At 36.6% G+C, this 24,978-nt stretch overlaps 2 protein-coding genes across 5 annotated transcripts; one reads left to right on the top strand and one right to left on the bottom strand.

Annotated features, from left to right (window-relative positions):
• Window positions 1–1,755: 1,755 nt before the first annotated feature.
• On the bottom strand, window positions 1,756–4,473 carry Dpm1 (Dolichyl-phosphate mannosyltransferase subunit 1). Its single transcript, XM_022060349.2, has 5 exons — window positions 4,290–4,473; window positions 3,632–3,842; window positions 2,674–2,864; window positions 2,175–2,289; window positions 1,756–1,926 (listed from the first exon to the last, which is right to left on the bottom strand). Exons 1-5 carry the CDS (start codon window positions 4,412–4,414, stop codon window positions 1,822–1,824), a joined length of 747 nt encoding a protein of 248 aa, XP_021916041.1. The 5' UTR covers window positions 4,415–4,473; the 3' UTR covers window positions 1,756–1,821.
• Window positions 4,474–4,712: 239 nt separating this feature from the next.
• On the top strand, window positions 4,713–18,076 carry LOC110828052 (longitudinals lacking protein-like). 4 transcript variants are annotated; one of them, XM_022060375.2, is made up of 5 exons: window positions 4,746–4,869; window positions 6,937–7,011; window positions 9,563–9,755; window positions 11,246–11,461; window positions 14,621–18,076. In XM_022060375.2, exons 3-4 carry the CDS (start codon window positions 9,567–9,569, stop codon window positions 11,438–11,440), a joined length of 384 nt encoding a protein of 127 aa, XP_021916067.1. In that variant the 5' UTR covers window positions 4,746–4,869; window positions 6,937–7,011; window positions 9,563–9,566; the 3' UTR covers window positions 11,441–11,461; window positions 14,621–18,076. The 4 variants fall into 4 exon arrangements, with proteins under 4 accessions (XP_021916060.1, XP_021916055.1, XP_021916067.1 ...); XM_022060368.2 differs by lacking the exon at window positions 6,937–7,011 and having other exon boundaries at window positions 4,713–4,869; XM_022060363.2 differs by lacking the exon at window positions 6,937–7,011 and having other exon boundaries at window positions 4,740–4,873.
• The last annotated feature ends 6,902 nt before the right edge of the window (window positions 18,077–24,978 follow it).

Genomic DNA, 24,978 nt, shown 5'->3' with positions numbered 1-24,978 from the left:
TAGGGTTGGAAAATAATAATGTTATGAAGTGACGTTTATTTAATCTTTTTGATTTGTAAATTTGGTTAGGTTATGTTTGAAATAGAATGATAGTATTCCAGACTTATTCACTTTGAATGCAGACTACAGCTCTTCTTAAGGTACTAGTAATACACAGCGATTTTAAACATGCTTACTGTATTATGTCTGTGTGGTCCTCTGTCTTATATCTCCTTCATAAATTTTGAAGTGATGGACAAATTTTCATCAAATTTGGGTGTAAATCATGCCATTATAGCCACAGAATCTTTATATTATTTTTAACTTCTTGCTATCTGTAAAACCAGTATGGTGATTTTGTAAAGTGATATAAGGGTGGCCACACACGCTACGGCTTACATCTCTGAAGGCCAACCTTCTGGCAAACTGGAGCGTGTGTTGAATTTGGCCGGAAACCGAGCGTCCGATAAATCTGTAGTCGCTTGATTTTTTTGCCTTGAGGTTTACTGGATGTTTACAAGTCGTAACATGTGCGGGTAGAGACGAGGGTAAAGGCAAGGCTTGTAGCATTTAGTCATCTCAAACAGCCACCGAGAACTTCAAATTCTCGTAGTTTAACTACGTTAAACTAAGTTTAACAGTTCCAAATATGTGTTCTCATCCATTCGCAGGTAGTTATGCCAGTCCATCGGTTCTAATCGAATTTCATTCAACAAATTTATGTGTAAATGTTTTGATCCGTCTAACCAACTTCTGATCCACTTAGAATGTTTCAGCTTTCTTTTCTTTTTCAACATTAAAGTAACAGCAAGACCGATTAAAATCGCATCGTCTTCACTGAACATGTTGTAGCATCGACTGAAGAATAAAAAGACTGAGCACAGACCTGCCACAAAGTCTGTACTTGTGTGGACTCTCAGAGGTTTGAGGCTTACCTTCCGACTTTAACTTGGAAGGCAGGCCTTCTGGTAAGCTGTAGCGTGTGGCCACCCTAAGAGCAACACTTGCAGTACGTAATATAGGGTCTTCAAATTTTTATGGTAATTCATCAAATGGTATGCAGTGCTTGTGCCAGTGAATATGTAAGAACTACACAGTGATTTTATGAGCCTTCTGAAGCATGCATGGGGAAACTAATTAGATAGATCTATAAATTGTTATAAAAATATTTAAAAGTCAGTTCAGAATTGTTTATCTTTTGGTCTAGGGGTACCATCTGTTTTTCTGAGAAAGAGACTTTGATCTCTTTGACTTGTTGAGTGAAAAAATTAACTTCTTATCTTTTCTTCAAGTAAATCATATTGGCCTTTCCAACAGTGGTTTTATAGAATCAATGGAAACTGGTAAAATACAGATGGCTTTTCATGTGTGCTTTTGCTATTTGCAGTTTTATTTCAATATCATGAGCAGTATCAATAACCTACCTGTGGCAGTGGTAGAAGCTACGGCATAGGCCCAGAGTTGTCCCATTATTTTTAATTTTGAGGCTACAAATTAAGGCCTCTCATAGGGCATCAGTCAGAAAATCCATGGGTATGTTATACATTTCCCATTTTATGTGTTTTCAGTATATGCAGAAATTCATAGAAAAATAATCTCCGCATATAACAAGAGTCGCCTGTAGATTTTAGTGGTAAATTGGTTATAAACTTCCTGTTAGAATGATTTAAATCACAAGTGCATGGCATAATTAGGCTTATTTGGTCAGGATAGGGATGAATGGGCAAATAATGATTTTTCTGGTCATGTAAATATGTATGGCAATAAAATTCTAGGTAAATATACATTACTTATAATTATTTAAAATATACAGCTCTGAATATTTTGCACATAATTTTACAATTATGTTGTTGCAAACAGATAGAGAAGACCTCTTGCAAACTGGAGTATCTCTGAACCTCCTAATTTTGACTCCCCATAAACTCTATCAACAAAGGTTATTGGTACCTGAAAAACAAGAAAACCAATTTTATTTAGATCACTGCATGACATCAATTTCTTTAATTTATAGGAAAGGTAATTAGGTCTCATACTGTAGTTTTGACTGGTATATTCCTTTCCCAACTGGCACGAGCATTAATTTAAATTCAGTTAACATGAACAGAGTTTTAGCACACCACTGTATCCTCAGCCAGATGAAATCAGTTACTGAAGCCAATTAATGAATTGTAAATGAGCAAAAATATGTTTCTTGCCTCGCCAATGGTGTATCCATGTTGCCGTGCTCGAATTATCATTTCCATTTGGAAGACATAACCTTTGGAAACACACGTTTCAATTAACTTTTGCAGCACATCCTTCTTGTACAGCCTGAAATACCAGAGGGACAATTAAATCCTAAGGAAGAAGCTTAGATTTGTCGCAGACTAGTCAAAACTAGTTCACTTATATTACTGTACATAGCGATAACAAGTTTGGAGGCAAGTTCAACAGGAAAAACAATGAAGTTCATATTGTTTCATGAAGTGATAAACATCAAAAATGGAAATGGCCATGGATGGTCTATACAGGTCATCTAATATCGCCAGGGTGGCGAATTATTTGAGGTTATAGGGATGGATATGCAGTTCATATGGGGAGGAAAAAAATTCACATAAAATTTTTATAGGGAAACTTGCTGGAATGATCTTCTGTAAGACTTAGAAACTGGTAGGATAACAATAAGAAGACTTAGAAGTTACAGAAAATGCAGACCTGAAACTGCCTGTGAGATCTGAAGCTCCAGGTCGCAATAACAGCTGTGTTAAGAAGTTTGCTCCACGGCTGACCAGTTTTCGCTTTAAATCCCAGCCAAATACTCCACCTGAACCAATGTACCGTGTTCCAGAAACGACATCAAAGTTCCCAGATTTCTGCTTTTTGATAAATTCTGGGATAAATTTTGGCTGAAAAGTAAACAGCTGAAGTTAGAAATCAAAGTAATCTCATGTCAGTAGTTTAATTTCCCCACAAGAATTCCAAATTACTCCAGTACTTCCATTGACAGAAATAATCTCCAATTATCACAATTACATGACACAAATCAGACTTATAAATGAAGACACTATTAAATATGTAACACATCTAAGTAATGAAAACTAAGACTCAGTATTAAACAGCCATAATGTAGATTCAAAATTAAACCCATTCTTATATATCTTCTTAAAACATTTTGAAGCAAGTTTCGGCACCAAAACAGTGAAAAGTTGTCAGAAAATAATTAGTGGATTACTAAAGGCATCAAAATATCTTGCAAACATAAACTATATCTTTACCTAAATTGTCAATATAGTAACTATTATGTAATGAAAATTTACTACAGAAGATATTGCAAGATACTCAAGTAATTAAAGAGGCTAACATGTGCATTAAAATAAAATAATAATAAAATAAAAGCAGTCTTGAAAATGGTGACCAAGGATACAGGGAAATATTCTTGGCTTGGACCTATGGAATGTAAATAAATTCTATACTATGTAGCTACTAGTGAATGTTGATCATATTAAATTATTAAAAGTACACTACATGTCACTAGGTTTCAAATTTTAAATAGTGTTGACATGTAACTCTATTTGAAATAGCATGTTTGCATTATCTCTTCACTTTTCAAGATTGGCATTCTTGTGCATACTTATGTTCCCTATCCTGAAATGAAAACTGACAATGAGCTTACATGATGTGAGAGATCTGCATCCATTATTAGAATGAAATTTCCAATTGCATGTTTGATGCCATGAATGTAAGCTGTTCCCAGACCAAGCTTCTTTTCTCTGGGGCGTAGGACAATTTTCTCACCGCCATAGATTTTTTGAAGTTGCTTTCCAACTTCCAGTGTTCCATCTGGGCTCCCATCATCAATAATGATTATTTCATAGTCATAATCACTATAGTGTACAAGCAGGGATATGAAAAACAATTACTAGAATTAAAGAACAGGAGTAGGAAGGTATTATGAAGAAGGCACATTGTAACAGCATTTCAGTGAGACACATACCTAATAAAATGAAAATGTTACTGCAAAATAGAAAATTATGATTTTTACAATATGGTAAATGTTCTGAGCTAAAGAGAAAAGTGACCAGTCACTTCTGTCTTTTGAGTTAAAATCAGTATCATCTTCTTGACAGCACACAATACTGTGTTAAAGAGGATCAAGCCTATGGTCACCATACTATAAACCTATTATTCCAAAGAAAGAAGCTAAAACCTTGTCTTAATATGTTGTTCTTAATAATACCAGATATAAAACTTCAGTTCTTCATTACCAGTGAGCTTAAAAACAACATGAAATCGTTCCTGTGTGTATATAATTCAAAGTTATAAATGCCCACCTTTTGTCCATATAATTCACTATCAACCAAACGATAATTGGTAGATTGTCATGCTCATTGTAAGTAGGCAAAAGAATTGAATATTTATCTTTATTCTCTGCACCACTGCCATTATCTACCGTCATATTGTTCTTTGTCAAAAATTCATAACCTACGTTTCACTTGCTTTGTGATTGGTGGAGCAGATCACGTGGCTTGGCAGTACCTGGCGACTTGTTGCGACATCTGTTGTGAGTAATAGGATAGAATGTTTGTGATAGTACTTGTAAATGGTGCAAAGATGTCACAATGTATCTTCTCATGCCATATTTAAGTTACACCGAAATTATAAACATGACAAACTTAATTTAGACAATCGTTTGCTGTATTTTTGTTTTACTCCTTGTAATTCTCGCAATTTGTTGCATACTGCATATAGGTTGCTTTAAAAATAACCGCCGCTGTCGAATGAAAAATATTTCCAATAGATGGCAGTTATATGCAGCAATTTGCTTGTTTTGGCTTCCGCTAAGGAAAAGTTGTTGAGAATTGAAATATTGGAAGTACTAGTAATTTTGCATTCTTTCCAACATAGTTAACAGTAGGTAATAATTGTTTTGTATGATCTATGGTGGTAGTCATATTTTATAAGTTGTTGTTGTTAGATGAAACGTGTATAGTGTTTACCCTTAAATTTTTTGTAAGGGGTGTGCATGACGGAGATTTAAAATATTTATAAATTTTCAGGTAACGTTTTACATTATTTTACTTTTGCACTTTTTGCATCGTAATACTGTTTATTAAGCACGCAGAAGCAGTTTTGGAGTCGTCGCGCAAGTAATGACGTATGAAGTTAGGTTAAGCTGTATTTTTACTCCGACTCGTACCAGCCTTCCCACTGATTCCCAAGCCAAAGTCACATTAAGACTGTCTCTTAATCTGTCAATCCGACCGTCCGTTTTCGTGTAGGGCCTCGTATGGGTCTTATGGCCTGATTTTATGTCTGCAGTCTTCTTACAGTTGTTATTTTAGCTATCTTGGGGTGTCCTGTCAGTGAACAAGAAGATGTGTCAGTAGTCATGGTGTCTTGAATATACTAACATATTTACATGCCTACACTGCTTTCAGCATTTATAACATTTTGTGCATATGTGCTACATACATAAAGATTGTGCCAGTTTAGGCTTTGTATAGCAGATTATGCCTTTAAAGCTAGAACAGCAGCCTAGTCACTTGAATGACTGTAGGATTGACTGCTGACAAATTTAAACTTAATGTTTTTGATTTCATTTTTATAAACCTATTGTGCCATTCTGGTATAGATTTAATGGCAGAGCACATTGTCAGAGGAGGCATGTTTTTGGCCAACCTACCAACTGGACACCAAGGCAGTGGTTTGCTGTGTTTTATTTGACACACCATACTTTTACGTGAACAGCCGACAGATCTGTACTTATAACAACAGAAGTGGGATGGAAAGTTTGTCTGAATGTCTACACTGCTGTTAGCATTGCAACTGCATTTCCATATAGGCAGAGACTTGTGTCCATCTGTTTTGGGAGTGCTGTGCTGTGCTGTGACACCTTGGCATAACATCTTTACAATATATTAAAAGCTCAAGGCAGATGCAGTTGGTGGGTCTGTTGTGTTAAACCCATAGAGATGAGCTATTTGAACCATTATGCTCTTATCTTAGTGCCATGGACATGTTTTGGGGCTGTGCCAATACACAGCAGTCATCATATGTACCTGGCATAGCAAAGTGGGTTTTATGGTGTTATTTCTGGGATGCCTTGCATGAGACCTCGTATGTTAAGTAATGAATCATTAATTTGTGCCATGATGCCTTGAATAGTATCAGTTCTTGAAATTTCAAGAATTGGTGGTAGTTTTCTATATTATGGGTTGTAGTGTAATGAGTTATCACCCTGATGATGGAGGCAGTAAGCATCTCTGAAATGTCAGTAAACTTCTATCAGACTACATTGTTCTGCAGCCCAGAAGTCAGTCATATAATACTTGCAGCCACGAACCTGAAATTATATAATTTGGTGGTATTTTATTCTGCTCAGAGGAGAGTTTACTAAATGTTATTTATATTGTATTACCTATGCATTAATCATTGCATCACAAACAGGTGCCTATTCAGTTTTGTTGTTGTCATAACATTGAATTAAATGAGACTAAGGCATTAATTAGTGATGTACAGTGATGAACAAGTTATATGGTCTCTCTGAGGTCAGTGTGGTGAGGACATAGTTATGAAGTTTTATGGTATTTTATATATAAAATGGAGTGAATGTACATACATGACAATATATGTTGGTATATGGCGATACTCTGCATGTTCACTGCAAATGAAATATTGATGAGTCTTATCTGAGGCATTACTTGTATAAAAAACAATTTTATCAGTTGATGGGAAGCCTCACATACTTGGAGTCTTTGTACACCCAAGATTTTGCGCATGAATAAATTTGTCACTGTCGAAAAATGTTAGGGAGGGTGTTGTGAACCATATGAGAAGCAGTAGTGACTGCAGTGCCTTACTTTAATGATGATGCTACTAATTTGAGTGAAATTGTAAAATGCATGTACATCTGTGATAAAGTACAAAGTATATAGCATTGAGTAAAAAAGACAGTAATTATAATTATTTTGCTTAAAGTGTGCACAGAACCAAGAATTCAAAAATGTGGTTACCGAAGCAGCCAGTGACAAGCTGAATCACCAATTTTTCCAGGTAGTTTCTAGTATTGTGAAATCTGAATATGGGTAATGGCATTTTGTAGAAGTAGTCTGTATTGACAGTATTTTGGAGATTCTCACTGCTTACTGCTTGAAGACAAAGGCTACACTGTGCGATTGCATAGACGAACGATTCCTGTTAGAACTGAACTCTTGTGAAAGCTTGGTATCCTCTACTTTTGTGGGGAGGAGACATACCCATCACCTTGAAATTGGAGACAGTAAGGATCTCCAAAATAGTGGCAATACAGCCCATGTCAGCATCATAAATTGCAAGAACAGGACTTGCATTAGCTTTGATTTGGTTTTCAGAAAGACTGGCAATATGGCATGCATCTACATAGTGCCGTCACCCAGAAATGGTATCTGCATTAGCATTGAACCTCTGTGAAAGCCTGAAATCATCCATTTCAGTATTATTGTCTTTTTTTGTGCCTTAGTTTTATTTATTTATTTTTATATGGTTTTTGTAAATATATTTTTAAAATCTTTTAAAAGTAAGTGCCCACACTTTTTAAAAATGGGATAATTCCAAAATCTTTAAAAAGTCTTTTAATTTTAAAGTTCTTATATTTCCAGTGCTAGAAACTATTGTCTTAGGATGGTAAAATTAGTTTGAAACAATTCCTTATTAAAAAGAGCTAAGTGTGTACAGTCACAAAGGGCAAATCAGTTTTTAGTTTGGCAAGTATGCTGTGGCATGATATTTCAAGCTCTGTATGCGTGTCCTGTTAGTGGATGCAAAGAAATTATAACAAAGTGGTCTGCCAACCTGAGGATGACATTGAATTGCATTACTCTATTTATGCAGTATTTTTTCTTGTACAAGTGGCAGTTTTTATATTATAAACACTCATGAATTGGATGTGGTATATCAGTCCTGTAATTGTTTATATTCATACAAAAATTATGTTCAGATGTATCTCTTTACTACATTTTTATGTTAAAGTGGTAAAGTAACAAGACTGGAAAGGCATGTTCCATACTAGAATACACCTGTTATTTGCAAATTCTGAATTATTAATAAAAGATTACATGAGTTATCTTACTTAGAGAAATTTAGTTTCAAACTATACAAATCATGCAGTCTGAAAGTCTTTAAGTTCCATAAATCAATAATTACACATTATAAGGTGCTTTAACCCTGTAGTAGCATACTGGATTCATATGCACAGGGCCATAAGATAAAATCCTGGTAAGCCAAAAAAATTTTCTTCTATACAGCTGCCATGTTATTTTGTGTAAAACAAAGAATTGTTTTCCAAAGTTTCATATTTTCTGAAAATCTATAACCATATAGACATGCATTCATGTCATGCACACTGTTCAAGGAACACATAATCATGGGAAATAAGTGTAAATAAATGCTGAAAGTTCTCTTACATTTTTATAGTTATGAGTGTGATATGTTGTGCACTCCATCAAATATATGCTGTGCATATACTGTATTTTCTCAATTTGAGGATAAAATGTTTTTCACATTTTAAATTTATGAAATTGGGTGTGTCTTATGTTTGTATAGCATATTTTTTCCCCTGAAAACCTATTGCTAAATCAAGGGTGCATCTTACAATCAGTGGCATCTTAGAATTGAGAAAATGTGGTTTGGGAATGTTTTAAGTATGCCTCTTTGCATTACGGTTGTGTTTATAGATGGGTGAGGGAGGAGAGAATTAGAATCTAAAGACATTTCATAAAAATGTTGACATCATAAGCATAACTTTGAAACCAACATTATTCTCATAACATAAAAAATACAAATTTGTGAAGCAGTTACTAGACCAGCATGTTTGTGAGGTAGCAAAGTATGGGCCATAAGGAGGAATAATGAGGGAAACTTTGTGTCATTTATATCTCAGTTCAGATAAATATGTTGTGCCATATATGGAAAGCGCTGCGAAAGAAAACTGGTAAGAGACAGTATGTATTACATCCTGCCAGTATATTCCAGTATCAGTTATTGATTCTGATAACCTGAATTAACATTTACATATATCTCTTTATATATACACTAAATTACAAAATATTTCATACAGTAGTATATAAATATAAGTATTTTATACCTTGTACATATTTTTTTGTGTATTAACTTCTTTTGAGAGATTTTGATATCCTATTTTGGTTTGACTGCAAGAAACACATTCTGATTAAGATGTATTTGTGAGTTTTTGTACTTGTTCATATATACTTTGTATTCATGTAGTAAGTATGTCACAAACTGGTTTCTGATTTGCCTTCCATAAAGGATGGATTATCAACTGTTCCATAGCTCAGGCTGTTAAATGCTGGCTTCTCACCTTGGAGGCCTGCCCAGGTCACTGGGATAGGTTTCTCTCGGGGTAGTCCTTTGATTTTCTGTGTGAAAATTATTCCATCACTGCTCCATATTCATTCATATATATCATCTGGACGATGGACAATGGACCCATTAGTTTACCCAGTTCCAAAGAGACAGTCTTATCCCATCACAGCAATAACATTATAGTAATGTAAGGCAGGTTGTATTTTGCTAATTCATGGATTTTGATTTTGTCCTGTTCTGGCAGAACCATGTCCGCAGACCAGCAGCAGTTCTTCTTAAAATGGAACGATTTCCAAACCAATATGGTTTCTTCATTCAAGCACCTGCGTGATGAGAAGAGCTTCACGGATGTAACACTGGCATGTGATGGTCAGACCTGCAAGGCGCACAAGATGGTTCTGTCTGCTTGTAGCCCCTATTTCAAATCACTATTAGAGGTATCATATATTGATTTAGCTATTACTCTTCTGTTAGTCTTTTATTAGACGTCCACAATTATTTCACCATCAGTAATCATTTTGGCAATTTAGTACGCATGCTGACAATTATTTGAAATGTAACTAGTCAGGAGAATACTCGGATCCAAAACAAATTAAGTACGTTTTCAGTTCAAGGCAGTACATAACGAGGAACTTCATGAATTACTCAGGTCACCCAGTATTGTTAGGGTAATGAAATCTGGAAGGTCATTAAGGACTGGACATGTAGTTTGGAATGGAGATGTTAGAAATAGAATATTGGTGAGGAAACTTTTTGGAAGCTGGCCACTTTGCCAACAAAATGGGATGAGAGGATAACATTAATATGGATTTTAGGGAAATGGGTTGTGAAGAAGGGAGGCGGATGAAACTGACTTAGGGTTGTTTCCAATGGAGACTTTAATATTAGCAATGTTGATAGAATAAAATAGTTTTCTTGAAGTAGTTAAGATACAGAATGCAGACTTATGTATTACCATGTTTTGTGGCAGCTCACATATAGTTATATGCACAGTTCTGTGTTCAGGTGACTTTCATTATGTGTTTTCCCTATCTGTTTTGTACTCTTATCTACAGTTTGATTTAAGTATCATGAGCATCAGTATCCTATCCATGTCCAAAATTTAAAGCCTGTGTCCAACCTCCTTCTCCAGGCTTATCAGGAACGTGATGCAAATGATAAGCTTAGCATCAGAGAATTATGGTGCCAACAAAATGGTGACAGTTATATGTGCGCCAAGTTTTCAGTACACATGACAATTTACAAGAATGCAACAACCATGTATAACGAGAGTTACCAGTGTTGAATTTGGTGCGTACAATGAATGTCTGTGTGGAGGTTTTATTAATCATGTTGCATGCTTTTCATCTTCCACACCACATGGTGGATTTGGTGATCTTTATTGTGGTAGGAACCGCCACGGTGGTCTAACGGTTAGAACACTGGCCTTGTAATCCTGGGGTCCCGAATTTATAACTTGTGTTGGGCAAGGCCGTGGCCTAGGCAACACAGAGTTTTCTTCCAGGGCTTCCCCGGTTTCTCCGTGTCATCCCAACAATTACTCCATACTCCATACACACAGAAGAAGGCAATGGCAAATCACTTCTGTATCACCTGCCTAAAAAAACATATGAAAAGGTCCCAGTCCGAGAAAAGGATGGAAGGATCCTGTTTATAATATGTTGCCAACCTCCTGTAAAGGCGACGGCGTAATAAAGAAGGAGAAGATTGTGGTAGGGTAGAATTTGTATTCTTATTGACCACTGATAAATGTAAAATAAAGTAATTTTTTGTGTGCATTCTGGATATACAGGAAGAAGATCCCGGTCCTAGTCCATGAGAAAATACACACTGTTGGAAGTCGTGAAGCGTTTTTTACTGTACTTAGTAATAATATTGAAACAACCAAAACAGTGAAATGCTAAAAGGATTTTTTTCTGGTTGACAGGAAAATCCATCAAAACACCCTATCATTATCTTGAAGGATGTCCCATATAACCACCTGCAATCAATACTGGAGTTCATGTATGCAGGTGAGGTTAATGTGTCGCAAGAGCAGCTACCAGCGTTTCTCAAGACCGCAGACCGTCTGAAGGTGAAGGGCCTGGCTGAGGCTCCGCAGTCCATAAAGCGAGAAGGATAGGGGACACCGTCTGTCTGTCAGGTAGGTGAATTGCATTGCATTGCATTAAAGGGAGAAGCATAGTTTGAATTGAAAGTAAATGTTGCCCTGTGTCTAAGCACCATACATTGAAATCGCGCAGGCAATACACTGGTAACATTTGTTGCGTTCTAAAGTAACTGACACAAATGAAGGTGGGTAGTGCCAGAAAGAGGGAGAAGTACATTTCTATCTCTGATAATTCTTTACACATTTTCTGTTCTTATATTGCATGCTTCAGCAGCACATTTTTGTGCTTTGGCAGCTTTTTGGACTGGCATATCAGTGTCTGCTTTACATCATTTCACAAGAAGTTTACCTTCCGTATTTTAACGCACCAGTTGCATATCTAATGCGAAATACCAAAAACTTGCTCCACATAAACAACATTTACACAATAGCATGTAGCAGGTGACTGAAGCTGATTGGCTCACAGGGCATGTGACAGATGTGCAGAAGCATCCAAAACTTAGCTGCTGTTGTTTATGTCGTACATTTTAGACCTGATCGCTTAATGGAGATGGGTGATCAGCCTCACATTCTGGCTATGTAAGAACTGCCACTGTCCATTGGATAAAATTCCAGGTGGTCCTCAGCTGATCTGGATATAAAGTGGTGAAGGCAAAGATTTTTGTTCCTGCTGATAATTGAAAATTTGTCATCCATTTATTGACGGAGCTGTAACTGATTTCAATGGTTTTATATTGTGCTGCGTTTATAGTCATTCTACTTACTTCTCCACCTTTCAGCACAAGTTTTACTGTTTCTGATCTTTCACTGGACTCACTTTTCAAGTTTTCTCTAGCTCAGAACTTTCGCAAAATATGTTAATCTCTTCTCAAGGCAATGGGATGAGATTGCAACCAGGATCCCTTTTATAATTAATTATATTGATGTTCAGGAAATGCTGATGTTTATTATGAGAACTGTTAGTTCAACTTGAAATTTACAGTTTTATTTGATTATGTAGTATACGATTTTAAATTTTTCATAATTTTCTGGGGAGACCTAGACATAAACGGGAAGATAATATCAAGCAGGATCTATGGGAGACAGAAGGCAACTGGGTTTTCTTGACTGAGGACAGGGTCCGGTGGAGGGCTTTGATTAATTCGGTGATGAACCTTGGGGTTCTATAAGCCGTCTAGTTAGTTGGTTAGTTAATATACAATTTTTGCTAATAAGTCTGATGGTGATGATTCCTAATTATAGGGATGTTTGTTGCTGACATAATTAATTGCTGTTTTAGTCATTCCTTATTAACTGTGAATTTTATAATTGCAACTTGTTATCTCAAACTGCTCAGTGACTGGCCACAATGATTGACTCTTGTTAACTGACCATAATGCCTGGCAAAGAGCACGTCTCTTCACTCATACAAATCATTTTGAATGTCTTTCCACTACCTTTCAAAAGTTTAAAATTTTGTTAACTGATTTGTTAGCTTTTCATGTGCTAGTGTGCAATAAGCTAATCAATTTAAATGGGTATTTGGAAGAACAAATGCCATTGGCTTCTCAAAATTAATTTTAAATGTGAGTGTTTGGTGTGAGGCTCTTGGCTCTTTCTTGCCCTGAGGGATGTGATACATATGTCTTCTGTGCTCATGTAAATATTTCATACTGTCAAGTTCTGTACGTTTCTCATAACATTACGTAACACCAAGGTATGGCTAATTCAGGATTTACAAGGAAGCTGAGATTTTGTCATTGTAAGCAAAGAACTAAATGGACTGTAAAATTGATGGTCCCAGATGAATGTGTAGAGAGCTAAATTCTGTTTACCTCCAGTGCACATGCAAACCTGCTGTTCAGTTAAAATTAAAGAAGTGCAAGTCTGATCGGTATCTAACGAACATCATGGGTCATAGGTTGGGCATCAAGTTTGAAACCTTCGATTGGCTGCAGATCTAAGACTGTATAATGGTAATATTCAGTTAATAATTATTTGTCAATTTCATTCATTGTAATCATGAACTGTTGCTATGAATCCCAAGATAGATGTTTCTGGTCCTTCATCGATGCTTCGGTAATCCCGGGTCTCTGTGTCCTCTTGGTTGGTAACAGAATGCCAATTTTGGAAGCCTATTCCTGTCCATGCGCTGCGAATGGTCTTTCCAATTTTGTTGATATTTTTGTATTTCTTCAACTATATTTAGAACCTGAAGTTTTTCTCTGATATCAGCATTCCCTGAATGTCCAGCCTGGTAAACCCTAGTAGTGGTCTCAAAAAGTGCATTTGTGCTGCCTCAAGTTTTTAAATATCTGTTCTGTTTGAAATCCATATTTCACTGCCATAACTGAGTGCTGATTTTGAGGTAATATTGTGTAAACACAATTTTGTATCAACTGTAATTTTTTTGCCAGAATGTCTTCTAATAACACCATTCATCTTATTATATTTCTGTAATTTGATATCCGTATAATATTTGCAGTCTGAAAATGTATTTTCCAAGTAAGTAAAATCAGAAACTTGCTATATTATTTTCCCTTTTATTTCTATTTTCACTCTTTGTAAATTTTTTCCACACATTTCCATTGTTTTAGATTTTAAAGTGGAAATTTTCATAGCAGATTTGTCCATTTATTTATGTGTAAAAGGAGAAAAAATAAAGTTAATTTTATAATTATTCACCTTTATATTTGAGATCAGAATTGTAATAAAAAGACATGTGAAAATTATATCACTCCATGCATGAGTGAAATTTAGTGTAAAATGTGAGAGTGGCCTGCAAAAATTGATGGAATAATAAATTGTTTTGTTCTTTAGTACTTCAAAATAATAAACTACTGTTACTTGTAAGTATTTGGAAGGTGGCATATTTTAAAATGTGGAGTGAAAGCACAATTTGAAATATGTTTAGGTGCAGCACTGTGAAGTCTGGTAGAACTTTACTAATGTTTCGGAGGTACTTGGTGCTTCCATCATCAGGGCAATGAGTTACTCATACTAGTTTCCTTGACGATGGAGTCAGCAAGTACCTCTGAAACATTGGTAAACTGCTGCCAGAGTACACGGTGCTACAACCCAGAAGGCAGCCATTTGCATGCTTGCTGCCATGTGAACATCAAATTCCACATGTTTAGATATGGTTATAAAATAATTGAAGAGTCGTCAGTGCTATGGAAATTTTATACACAACAGCTGGAATTATGTCTGCAGATGTAACCGTGACACCAGCAGCGTAGCTGCCAGCTGTTTGCGGATGACTGAAGGAGATCTGGAGGTGTGTGTTATTATGTATGAAGGTGGTTTATTGTGTGAATGGAAGTGCAACATGAACAAGAAGCAGTTACAAAAACAAACACATATTCTGATTACAATGGTCCAGGAGAATGATTTAATTTTTCAAATGGAAAGATGTCCAAACACAGTTGAAGCATTTCAGAACAGCTGCAGATACAACAAAACTGTAAAATGTCCAACTGATAATATCCTGTGTACATACTTGTATTAAATCCTGTGAGCAAAGTTACCTCATTAAATAACGATCTCCTTCCTTGCAACCCTCCCCCCCTCCGTAATTTGTACAGCCTCTTCACAGAATAATTGAATTATGCAGCAGTCCTCAAGAGATAATGCAAAGTTTGTATTTTCTGTCGTAATTGCTGTAAATGTTTGTACATCCACCCTCATATTTAACCCTTAGCAGGCCATATGTTTATTATCTAGTCCAGATTAATTTTCTGACTTTAATTTGTTTTGTTTTGAAGTGGTTCTTATCAATAGTACATTCATATTTCTATTTGATGGATGTGAATTGACCACGAGCAAACTTCAGAAATATGAGACTTTATTACCTGCATGGTCTTTTGGGTATAGCGTTGTTTGAAGTGATATCTGTTGACATTGATCTGGAGGAACTTTCTGCTTCTTTTCAAGTCTGTTCCTCTGAAACACGCCACTTTTATCTTTCTGACACGATGCTGTGTCTAGAAGCCTGCAGTGAAAGCTCCAGAATGTTTGCATGGCAGCTTGCAGTCCCATTGTAAGACTCAAAGTTGAGGGTCGTAGTCAAATTTGAACTGGAAAGAGGTAAAGTGAGAGAATATGACTCTTGTATCATCTCTTGACTACAGCAGGGTACATTGCCATTCTGTGTTTGATGAAGTCACTGTCATATGGATTTGACATTGAATTTCTTAGTGAAACTCCATCTTTTAATTGTTATGATTTGATTAGCGTCAAATTTGGATTCCTATGATTAGTAGCTGATATTGTCGGTTCAGCAGATTCACGTAACTGTCAATTAATGCTTCTTAGAATTTATGTCCCCAGAGTCACATCAAGACTTTCTGAACTTCTTATTGTACTTTTAGCTATGAAGCATCTTTTGTGTCATGTTTTATTTAATAATGCACTTTCTGACTTGTCAGCAGGGGTACCTAAGTTGTGATACGTTGTGCTGTCAGTGTATTTATGATCAAAGAGGCTAAATTAAACAAATGACAAATGTTTCCTTTAGTAGGAATTTCAGACTATGCAGCTTAACTCGTTATGTATTAAAGATATTACTGATTAAAAACAAGTAATTACTTGGTTGTCTGTATATTTTGAATTTTGCCATGAAGTGTGAAGAGAGTTACGATGTGTTCCTCGTCGGTTTCATTCGTAAGTCTGGTAGTTTGGTTTAAGGAATTCTTGGACATTTCTGTTCATCCCATAGCCTTGGTTGTAATAATGATTTTTGCATAGTTCTCCTACCAGTATTCCTTGCTTGGAACATTGGGTACAATGTTGTTTCTCAACTGGTGGTCCACAGATTAATTTATTATATTTCACAAATTCTAGTTAGTGTTATTTCTTGCAGTCTGCCCCTCTCTAGGCAAGTCTGTTATGATTTAATTTTTATTTCTGTTGTGTACTGTTAATAAGTTAATTTTTTCCACGAAATCTAACAAAACCAACTTCCTTTCTACGCTGTATATTTTGTGTAGAATATCAGAAGGTAGACATACATGTTGAATATTACAGACACGTCAGATTGGAAAATATAATAGAAAAAATGATTGGCAGCACTTCAGGACACATGAAAATACACGTGCACGTGAAAATTCTACTGACATTTCAGTTAATGGAAGAAAATCAATAGACGCGGTTATTTATTACCAAGTAAAGAACATAATGTTCATGACGGTGTCGCATCAGGGATGCCGAAATGTACTGTAGTTTTAATAGTTTTGCATTTTAACATTTAAAGGATCTGTATACAAGGTGTCCCAAAAAGATATATACACATTCAGTGAATGGAATAAAGACAACTTTATAAAATTAGCCATTACATTTGTCAGCACTTGCACTTAGTGAATTGGCAAATCTCGTGTGGGTGTTCAAAATTACCGTAGTTAGCTTTGTGGCACCATTGACAGAGCTTCTGACTGACAAGTGACCACCAAAGTTGCTGCTGGGATAGTTGTACAAGATTGTTCAATTTCTTGCCAGAGCTCTTGTTTTATTGTTGTCCTTCAAGTAACTCGACAACAAAAAGGCAGGTGAGGTTAAATCTACCAGTCATGAGGGATCTTAAATGACGGAATGGTCTGATCCGTGCATATAAGCTAAGGATGATGATGGTCCCATGAGGAATGAAATGCGTCTGTTGTAAAATAAGTAAACAGTGTGGAAAGGAAGTTGGTTTTGTAAGATTTCATACAAATAAGCAATAATTATATTTATGACCTTATTTGTTTACATAATAAAAATTAATTGATATTACAACCAATGTCAGCAACAATTTTGGAAAGAAACAGCAGCATGGGCTGATAAATGACAAAAACTGGTATTGTCACACTGGGTACTTATTAAATGAGTTTCATTGGAATTCAAAATATTGTAACAACTAGATACAGGCGCATGCCACCACATATCAGTTGAGAGACGCTGATTGAACAGAACAGTTTGTTGCATTTAAATTGAATTTAAGTTGTAGTGATATAGCTGTCACTAAAATCTTTAAAAGTGTGATGTTTTGAGTTTCACCAAAGAAATTCAATGTATGATGTGCTTTGTTCTGTAGATGTTTCACCATATTTTGCTGAGCTACTGAATTTTTGGTGTTGCCACTCTGTGGAAACAAACCCTGGTAACATAATTTATTTGTTTCATATTTAGTCTACAAGTTTGTAAATTGGTTTGCAAACTTTGTGTATCGTACATAATTTTATATTTTTTTAATTGGTGCAATACAGAGATATAAGCATTAATTAAAGAAATGTAATTATTATTCTTGTGTACATATATCGAGTCCAAAATGAAACAAGTGCATTTGCATTGACAGGAGACTGATTATATAAGGAAAACAGAATATGTAACAGAAATAGTAATTATGAATGGTTAAAAGTCTGTAAATTCCTGTTATTTGGAACATTTTTGAAAAGTAATCTTATTTCATAACCTCCTGATAATTTGGGTAAAAATATTTTGTTCGTTAGTTGTATCTTAGAATTTATTTGTGTAGTAATGTCATGAGGGGTCAGAAAACAAATTTTCAATGCATTACTTTTTGTTATTGACATTTTTAATAGCATTAAGTTAACATTTTATTTTGTGTACAGTATATGTGTAAAATTGTAGGTTTTATGTTATTTAAAATTAAATAAAAGTGTAAGTTATAGAGAAGACCTTGTTTCCAATTGTAAAGCAGGACTCAGTTAAAATTATTTATATGTGTTTTGTTGTTAACAGTAATTACATTCCTATCCATTATTCCACAGTCATCATCTACAAAGCTAATTTCAAAAGAAGCTGACTTTATGCATTCTCTGGCAGTACAATAATGAAGTTTTATGATTTTGGCTTCAGCAGGAGATATCTGGGTAAGAGCATTTGTTTGTTTTTCTCTAGTTTTTCTTCATTGTTGGCTGCATTTTCGTTTTGAAAATATCTCAGCTTGGATATAGTGATCATTGTTTACGCATTACAATTCAAATTTTAAATTGCAAGAACTCAAATTTGCTAACTTTCCTGTGTACTCCAAAAAGATTAGTGGAAGAATACACTCAATTTTGGACTATATAAAGTTCACAATTTTTTGTTTCGCTTTAACGCCCATTTATTGCAGATACGAGTCATTTGCTGAAAGAGGTTATCAAGATTAGAGGGTTACATCATTTTCGTCTGCTGTTTTAAACTACGTGCAGAAGTTTATCTGATATGATTCAATCCAAGTTGACCCTATCATCATCATCTGAAGACAAAATTATTGGGGATTATTAGGGGGAATTTCAATGTAGACTACGTGAAGTGTATTAACTGCCTATCATTCAGCCAGGAGAGAAGTATTCTACAACATTCTCATTGAATTCAGTACATTCATGAAAATGGCCTGCCTAATTAAGATTTTTTATTCAAAACCCGTAGTAAGGTCTGGCCAGTAAACATTTTTCTGCTGCATTTTATATTTAGAATGGCCTGAAACATTGTTTCTCAATTTTGGTTTTGAAGTGCCATTAGGAAGGTCAAAGAAAGCAAAGAGTGAACAGAAGCTCAATAGATGCTTGTGAGGAAGTTGATCTACAATTAAACACAGGTAAAACAAAGTATATATTCATGTTTTGACATCAGAGTGCAGGACAACATCATAATATAAAGGTAGCTTAAAAAAATGAAGTTCAAATATTAGGGAGAGGCATTAATAAAAATCGCATCGTGGGTTAAAACATTAATGGAAACTCCAGGCCAGTGCTGATGAGAAAAGTGTTTCCTGCAATTTTCATTGCTCGACAGACACGTCGAATATATTGTGGTACTGTGACCAGTAGAAGCTGCGGACGCAATCAATAGTGCCCTGAAATTTCTACAGGTCAAAGCGGACATTCAGTGCTCTTTGTGTGTTGAAATATTCTTATGCACTTTGACTGTCCGTGGTCTTATTTCAGTATTGCGAGGAGCATCGATGTCCTATCTGTGACCTAGGCAGAAGCTGCCACACAGTTCCACAGAGTTGTGTGTGGTTTCCCTGACTCTGGAGACGACAAATTAAGGCCTCTCATTGTCAGAAAATCTACAGGTATGTCTTATCACCCTGATGAAGGTAGCAAGAATCTCTGAAACTTCGGAAAACTTGTACCAGGCTACACTACGCAACAACCCAGAAGACAGCCATCCGAAAGTAGTATGAGGATGGGGTAATATATATATAGAGGCATAAATTTAGTATATTTTGAGGAAATCGGTCAGACAGTTTAGTAGTTCAGAGGGTGGACACATACAGACTGCATAGTGATTCCATAAGCATGTGTTTTTTGTGCCAGCCGCAGTGGCCACGTGGTCTGAATTAGGACCTCGTGCGCCTGGCCGCTGGGACCGTGGGTTTGAGTCCCACTCAAGGCATGGATGTTTGTCTGCGTCTTTCTGTGTTTGTATAGGTAGAGGCCTTGCGTCGGGCTGATCACTCATCTAAGGAGTCCTACCATTGTCAAAATAGATCAAAATGAATAAATAAAAAACCACGACACCTATGGGTAAAAGAGGATGAGAGAAAGAAAGAAAAGTATTTTTTGTCTAAGATGTCATTACTGGCTAATATAACCAGTTTTGTACTATGGATGTGCAATTTGGTCCTGCACACTGTTGGAAGGTAGCAGATTGAGCGTGTTTGGAAGAAAAAGATCACTGAGAAAATTTGAAATAAAAAAATAAGTAACGGGATGACATCAAAACTGTACGGTGAGGGGCTTCTTGATTTGAACTGTTCACTGGATATTATTACAACTATCATATCAAGGAGTCTTGAGGAGTGAGCGAAGCATGTAGCACGCAAGGGAGAGTTGAAAAATTCATACAGAATTCTAGTCTGAAAAGCTAGAGGGACACAACCACTGGGGGAATTAGGAGTTGATGGGAGAATGATATGAAAATAGTTCTTAGAGAAATAGGTTATGAAGTTGCAGGCTGGATTTGTCTGGATTAGGGCAAGGTATAGTGGAAAGCTGTCATGAACACATGGGTGATAATAAATCTTTGAGCAGGATTTTATTACCAGCTGAATGAGCGTTGGGTTTTCAAGAAAGAGATTACATCTTAGAACTGGTTATGCAACAACTGAAGCTGAACCAGTATGGGTGTGCATGCTTGGCTTTTACATTCTATTTATATGTTTTAATTGGGATGGCTGACAGGAATCTGTGAACACAGTGAACAGATACTGTTGCTCAATAACTGGCCTTATTTCAATTTCCGCTATTTTTGTGTTATTAGTTATGTTGTTAAACAGGCCAAGTTAAAATAAGTTCAGTAAATTCTTATTATTGTTTGGTTATGTACTTTTCAGTGCGATGTAGATCAAGATATAAGATGCAGAATTTTTTTCCCCAGTCCTTTCGTGTCACAAACGTGAGAGGGAAACGTATAAATTGCAAACGTTTGGAAACAAAGCGATGAAGAAGAAGAAGAAGAAGAAGAAGTAAGAATTGAATTTCTCACGGCGGACGACGATGTTGATCTGGGTTGTGGTTCGTGTCGATTTCGTAGGTCGATACTAAAGTTTCGGAGAAACATACTCTCTCCATATTCAGGGCATCAGCCTTTGGTATCTACCTACATATCTACACGGAGCCACAGCCCTGAATAAGAACATCGTCATGCAATAAGTAGGAACGAAGCAATTGGGTAATTTAAGATTTTATATAACAGTGAACTTTGTGATTTATATAGGACTCTTGATATTGTTAGAACAGTGAAATCAAGGAAATTACTATGGTTTGGACGTGCAGCTCGGATGAGGAAGACAATGAAAAGCTTATTAAATTTGACAGAGAATGCTCTCATAGAGCAGCCGCTTTGTAGACAGAATAGTAACATGGTACTAAAGGAAATTGTTAGAATGGAACTAGAACAGAACTCTGCGCAGTGGCGGGGTTTGTCGTTAGTGTTGCTACACTGCGAGAGAGGTAGGTAGTTCAAGGGCATTGAATTAGCTTCTCCAAATAACCTTGGTATTTGTAGGGTACGAAAGAAAATAGGACCAAAGAGAGTGCAAGTAAGAGGAGGACGGAGAAAACTGCGTAATTAGAAGCATCATAATTTGTGTTATTTACAAAATAGTATGATCAAAGCAATGAAAATGTCTGACGTGATGGTACACGCTTGGAGGAAATTACAAATGAGTATAAACTTTTTGTCGGGAACAGGAAACCCAGACTTAGAGGATGATATTATCAAATTATATCTTAAATTAAAATTATATGAGGCGTGAACTGGATGCAGTTGGCTCAGGAGGGCCCAGTGACGGGTTTATGTGGGCACAGTTCCATAAAAGGAGAATTTATGGACAGCTGAAAGGAAAGGGTTGTGATTTATGGAGTTATTTAGGTAGTCAGTTCATTTGTGAGATTTTAGGTTGTCTCGGAATCAAGTATGAAGATAGCTGTCTTCTGGGATATTTGCATTGTGTTGTGTGGTAGGTACTGACCGACGTTTCCGAGAACGTTACTGCCTACATCGTCAGGGCGATGAGTGTTAGTTTATTATATTGAAGTACTGTTCCGAATTTCTTTCGAAAGGCTGAGGGACGTTACGAGAAAGATAATTAAGAATAACTGTTTCTCCATGGAAGTTTCTGTGAGAGAACCTCTCGGATACAGACAAACCGTTACCTTTTGATGAAGTGGCTCGACCATGGAGTGCGCTATTAGTATAATGGTGGTTGTCCGTCTAAATGAACCAGGGTCATCTTTGTCCCTCGGACGCACAGAGGAAAAGCATATATGATATAGCTTACATTTGATTTGAAACCGACTTTTACACTACTATGGAGCACATCATTAAATGTGCCACTCCTCTCAAAAGTTTGTACCAGGGAAATCATTACAATGTTTTTTAAAATTATTTCGACATGCTCCACTTGCTCTAGTAATTGCTGGTAGTCTACCACTTTTACCCTGTGAGTCCATATAGGTCTGTGTTGTTTTTCCACTTCGTACTTCAGGATATTTTGGCGACCTTAATTGTCATAATCATGTTGTTGTCATTAACATTACTATTTCTCATGAAGCGCTCACTTCATCCAGGGCTGTTTTACCTCAACAACGCACAACAATTTAAAGTAAGGAAACAAATAAGAAAATAACAACGCTACGATACGCACAGATTGAACGAAGCAAATGCATGCTGACATAACCTTACTTTAATACCCAATATTAATTCCAGATGTAGATTTCAGAATTAAATAACGGGCAGATGTGGGAAAGAGAGAAAGACAATGAAACTAAGAGTAAGCTTACACGTCTTTTTGTTTCGCTTGTTTGTATGAGCGTTTGTGATTTAGAGGGCATGCTAAGCTCTTGGCACTGTTCAGATTTGTTGATTTTTAGTCCAGTTTGAGTATTCGTCCGGGCAAACAGCCAATTATGTTAGGAAATTTCTGCGGTCGACGAATGCTCTGTTCTGCCTCCCCACCAAGCCCTCATTTCTCCTCACTTCTTGCACATATACCAACAGACGGGGACTATTTTTTAACCTCACTCTGAGGTCATTCCCCAGAATTACCTATATTATTACAGCGACTGTTCTCCGTCCATTTTTCAGTGTCAGAAGTGGAATGCGGTTTGTTCGATAAGTAAAATAAGCACTAAAGTGTGGTGCATGTAAAGATACCGAAGGATTACACTTTATATAACAACAAAATGTTTATAATTGCGTGAGTGTATTATGTGTAAATTGTTTTAACTCAGCAGTGGCAATGCTGTTGGAGGAATTTTGGCTGACTATGAAATAACTAACTGTCTCGTACGCGTGTTTAATCCTTTAAAGCCGAGTAGCTACAACACACTTTGTACCACCTGCTTTAAAAGTAGGTAACTCTGAATTTTGTATTTATGGGTTTCGTATGATTCTTTATGTAAACAGCTATTATTCCCTTAAAAAGCATTAACCAGTTGATTTTTGTAATGGTAAAATGTTCTTTTATTTGCTGTACGGACTAAATTCTTAAATATTATTTAGACCAATTTGAATATGATTTTTATAGCAATGATTTTTGTAACTGGATTGGCAACGAACCAAAGTTTTCGTTTTCTAACCAAATTATATTTATGTAATGAATATACGGAGGTGCGATCGGAAAGTTTCCAGACTGTGTCAACAGAGGGCGAACCGGATGTAGTACGAGCTTCTGCCGCTAGGGGGTGCGGCCTACATTCATAGTGAATCAGTGTGCCAGCCGGCATCATCGAATTAGCATTTGTTTCTTAGTTACGGGCGTTTTGGTAGTGCATTTCACCGACCCTCCTGCGATTTCGGAATGGCGTGTGCATCAAATTTTGCCAAAGACTCGCCAAAACGGCTACGGAAACCTATGAAATGCTAAAGCAAGCATTTGGGGAGTCCGCAATGGGTCGTGCACAAACTTTTGTGTGGCATTCACGTTTTAAAAATGGCCGAACCTCTGTCGATGATGACGAGCGTTCTGGACGACCATCTTCGAGCACAACGCCCGAAAATGTTACGAAGATTCGGCAGGCCATTCACGAAGATCGACGTCGTACCATCAACGACTTGTGCGACATTGTTGGGATAGGCTATGGGACCTGTCAGCTGATTCTAAACGAAGAACTCCACATGCGACGCATCGCAGCCAAGTTTGTGCCAAGGCTCCTGTCTGAGGACCAGAAGCAGAATCGACTTCTCGTTTGTCAGGAGCTCAAAGATCTTGCAAGAACCGACCCCAACTTCCTTTCTAAGCTCCGTGTGACTTCTTCCTCTTCCCAAAGATGAAAATTCAGCTAAAGGGAAGGAGATTTGAGACGATAGAAGAGATTCAGGCAGAATCGCAGATGGTGCTTGACAGGCTGACAAAGACAGATTTCCAGGGATGCTTCCAGGCTTGGCAGCGGCGCTGGGATCGTTGTGTTCACTCCCAGGGGAACTACTTCGAGGGTGATGGATGAATTTAATACCTAAGGTAATTGTACGGGTTTTTATAGGCGCAGTCTGGAAACCTTTCGATCGCACCTCGTATATTAATTTTCAATAAAGTAACAGCAGTGTAGGGGACTACCGCAAGGGCTCGCGTATTTAAATCCCGGACTGCTGGCTAGAAGTCAGTGCTCATCTAGGTCCTGCGACCGACCAACTCGATCAAGTTTTTCCTCGGCCCTAGAGTAAATCCTGAGTTGGTACCCAAACTCCTCGTAGCTCTTCATGTCTCTTATGCAGCCCTCCCACTGCTAATATAAAAATTCCGGCCCCATATCAACATTAACAAAATTTACTAAACGACAACCTTCCAAGGTAAATATAAAAACTCAAAATTGTGCACGAACGCAGTAATAAAAGGAAGAAGGAAATATACTATAAAGAAAATAATAAATATAGAGATGGAAGTGGAAAAATAAGTAAATAAACTAATGCTAACTGATACATTTGTGTAAAATTTGTTGTATCGTTTATGTTGTCGAATTGTGGCGTCAAACTCCGCGCCAATATTTAACCACTCCGGGATTGTTATCCTTAAAGCGCAAACCTTTGATTCGCTGTTGTTTGCCGTATAGTTCACTAGAGCCATCTATTCACAGTAAGCT

Source organism: Zootermopsis nevadensis, unplaced genomic scaffold, assembly GCF_977971745.1.
Source record: "Zootermopsis nevadensis isolate Lab colony 2312 unplaced genomic scaffold, Znev_1.0 Znev_ptg000006l, whole genome shotgun sequence".
Taxonomy (NCBI): Eukaryota; Metazoa; Arthropoda; class Insecta; order Blattodea; family Termopsidae; genus Zootermopsis; species Zootermopsis nevadensis.
The sequence above is the reverse complement of the archived record's forward strand: the minus strand, read 5'-3'. Positions and strand labels throughout refer to the sequence as shown.

Excerpts from the sequence above, each read along its gene's own strand:
- Dpm1 (XM_022060349.2), bottom strand. The coding sequence starts at position 4,414 with ATGACGGTAGATAATGGCAGTGGTGCAGAGAATAAAGATAAATATTCA. Across the intron at positions 3,843-4,289 it reads GTGAATTATATGGACAAAAG|TGATTATGACTATGAAATAA; the intron begins GTGGGCATTTAT and ends TGTACACTATAG. Across the intron at positions 1,927-2,174 it reads ATGGATACACCATTGGCGAG|GTACCAATAACCTTTGTTGA; the intron begins GCAAGAAACATA and ends CTTGTTTTTCAG.
- LOC110828052 (XM_022060368.2), top strand. The coding sequence starts at position 9,567 with ATGTCCGCAGACCAGCAGCAGTTCTTCTTAAAATGGAACGATTTCCAA. Across the intron at positions 9,756-11,245 it reads ATTTCAAATCACTATTAGAG|GAAAATCCATCAAAACACCC; the intron begins GTATCATATATT and ends TCTGGTTGACAG.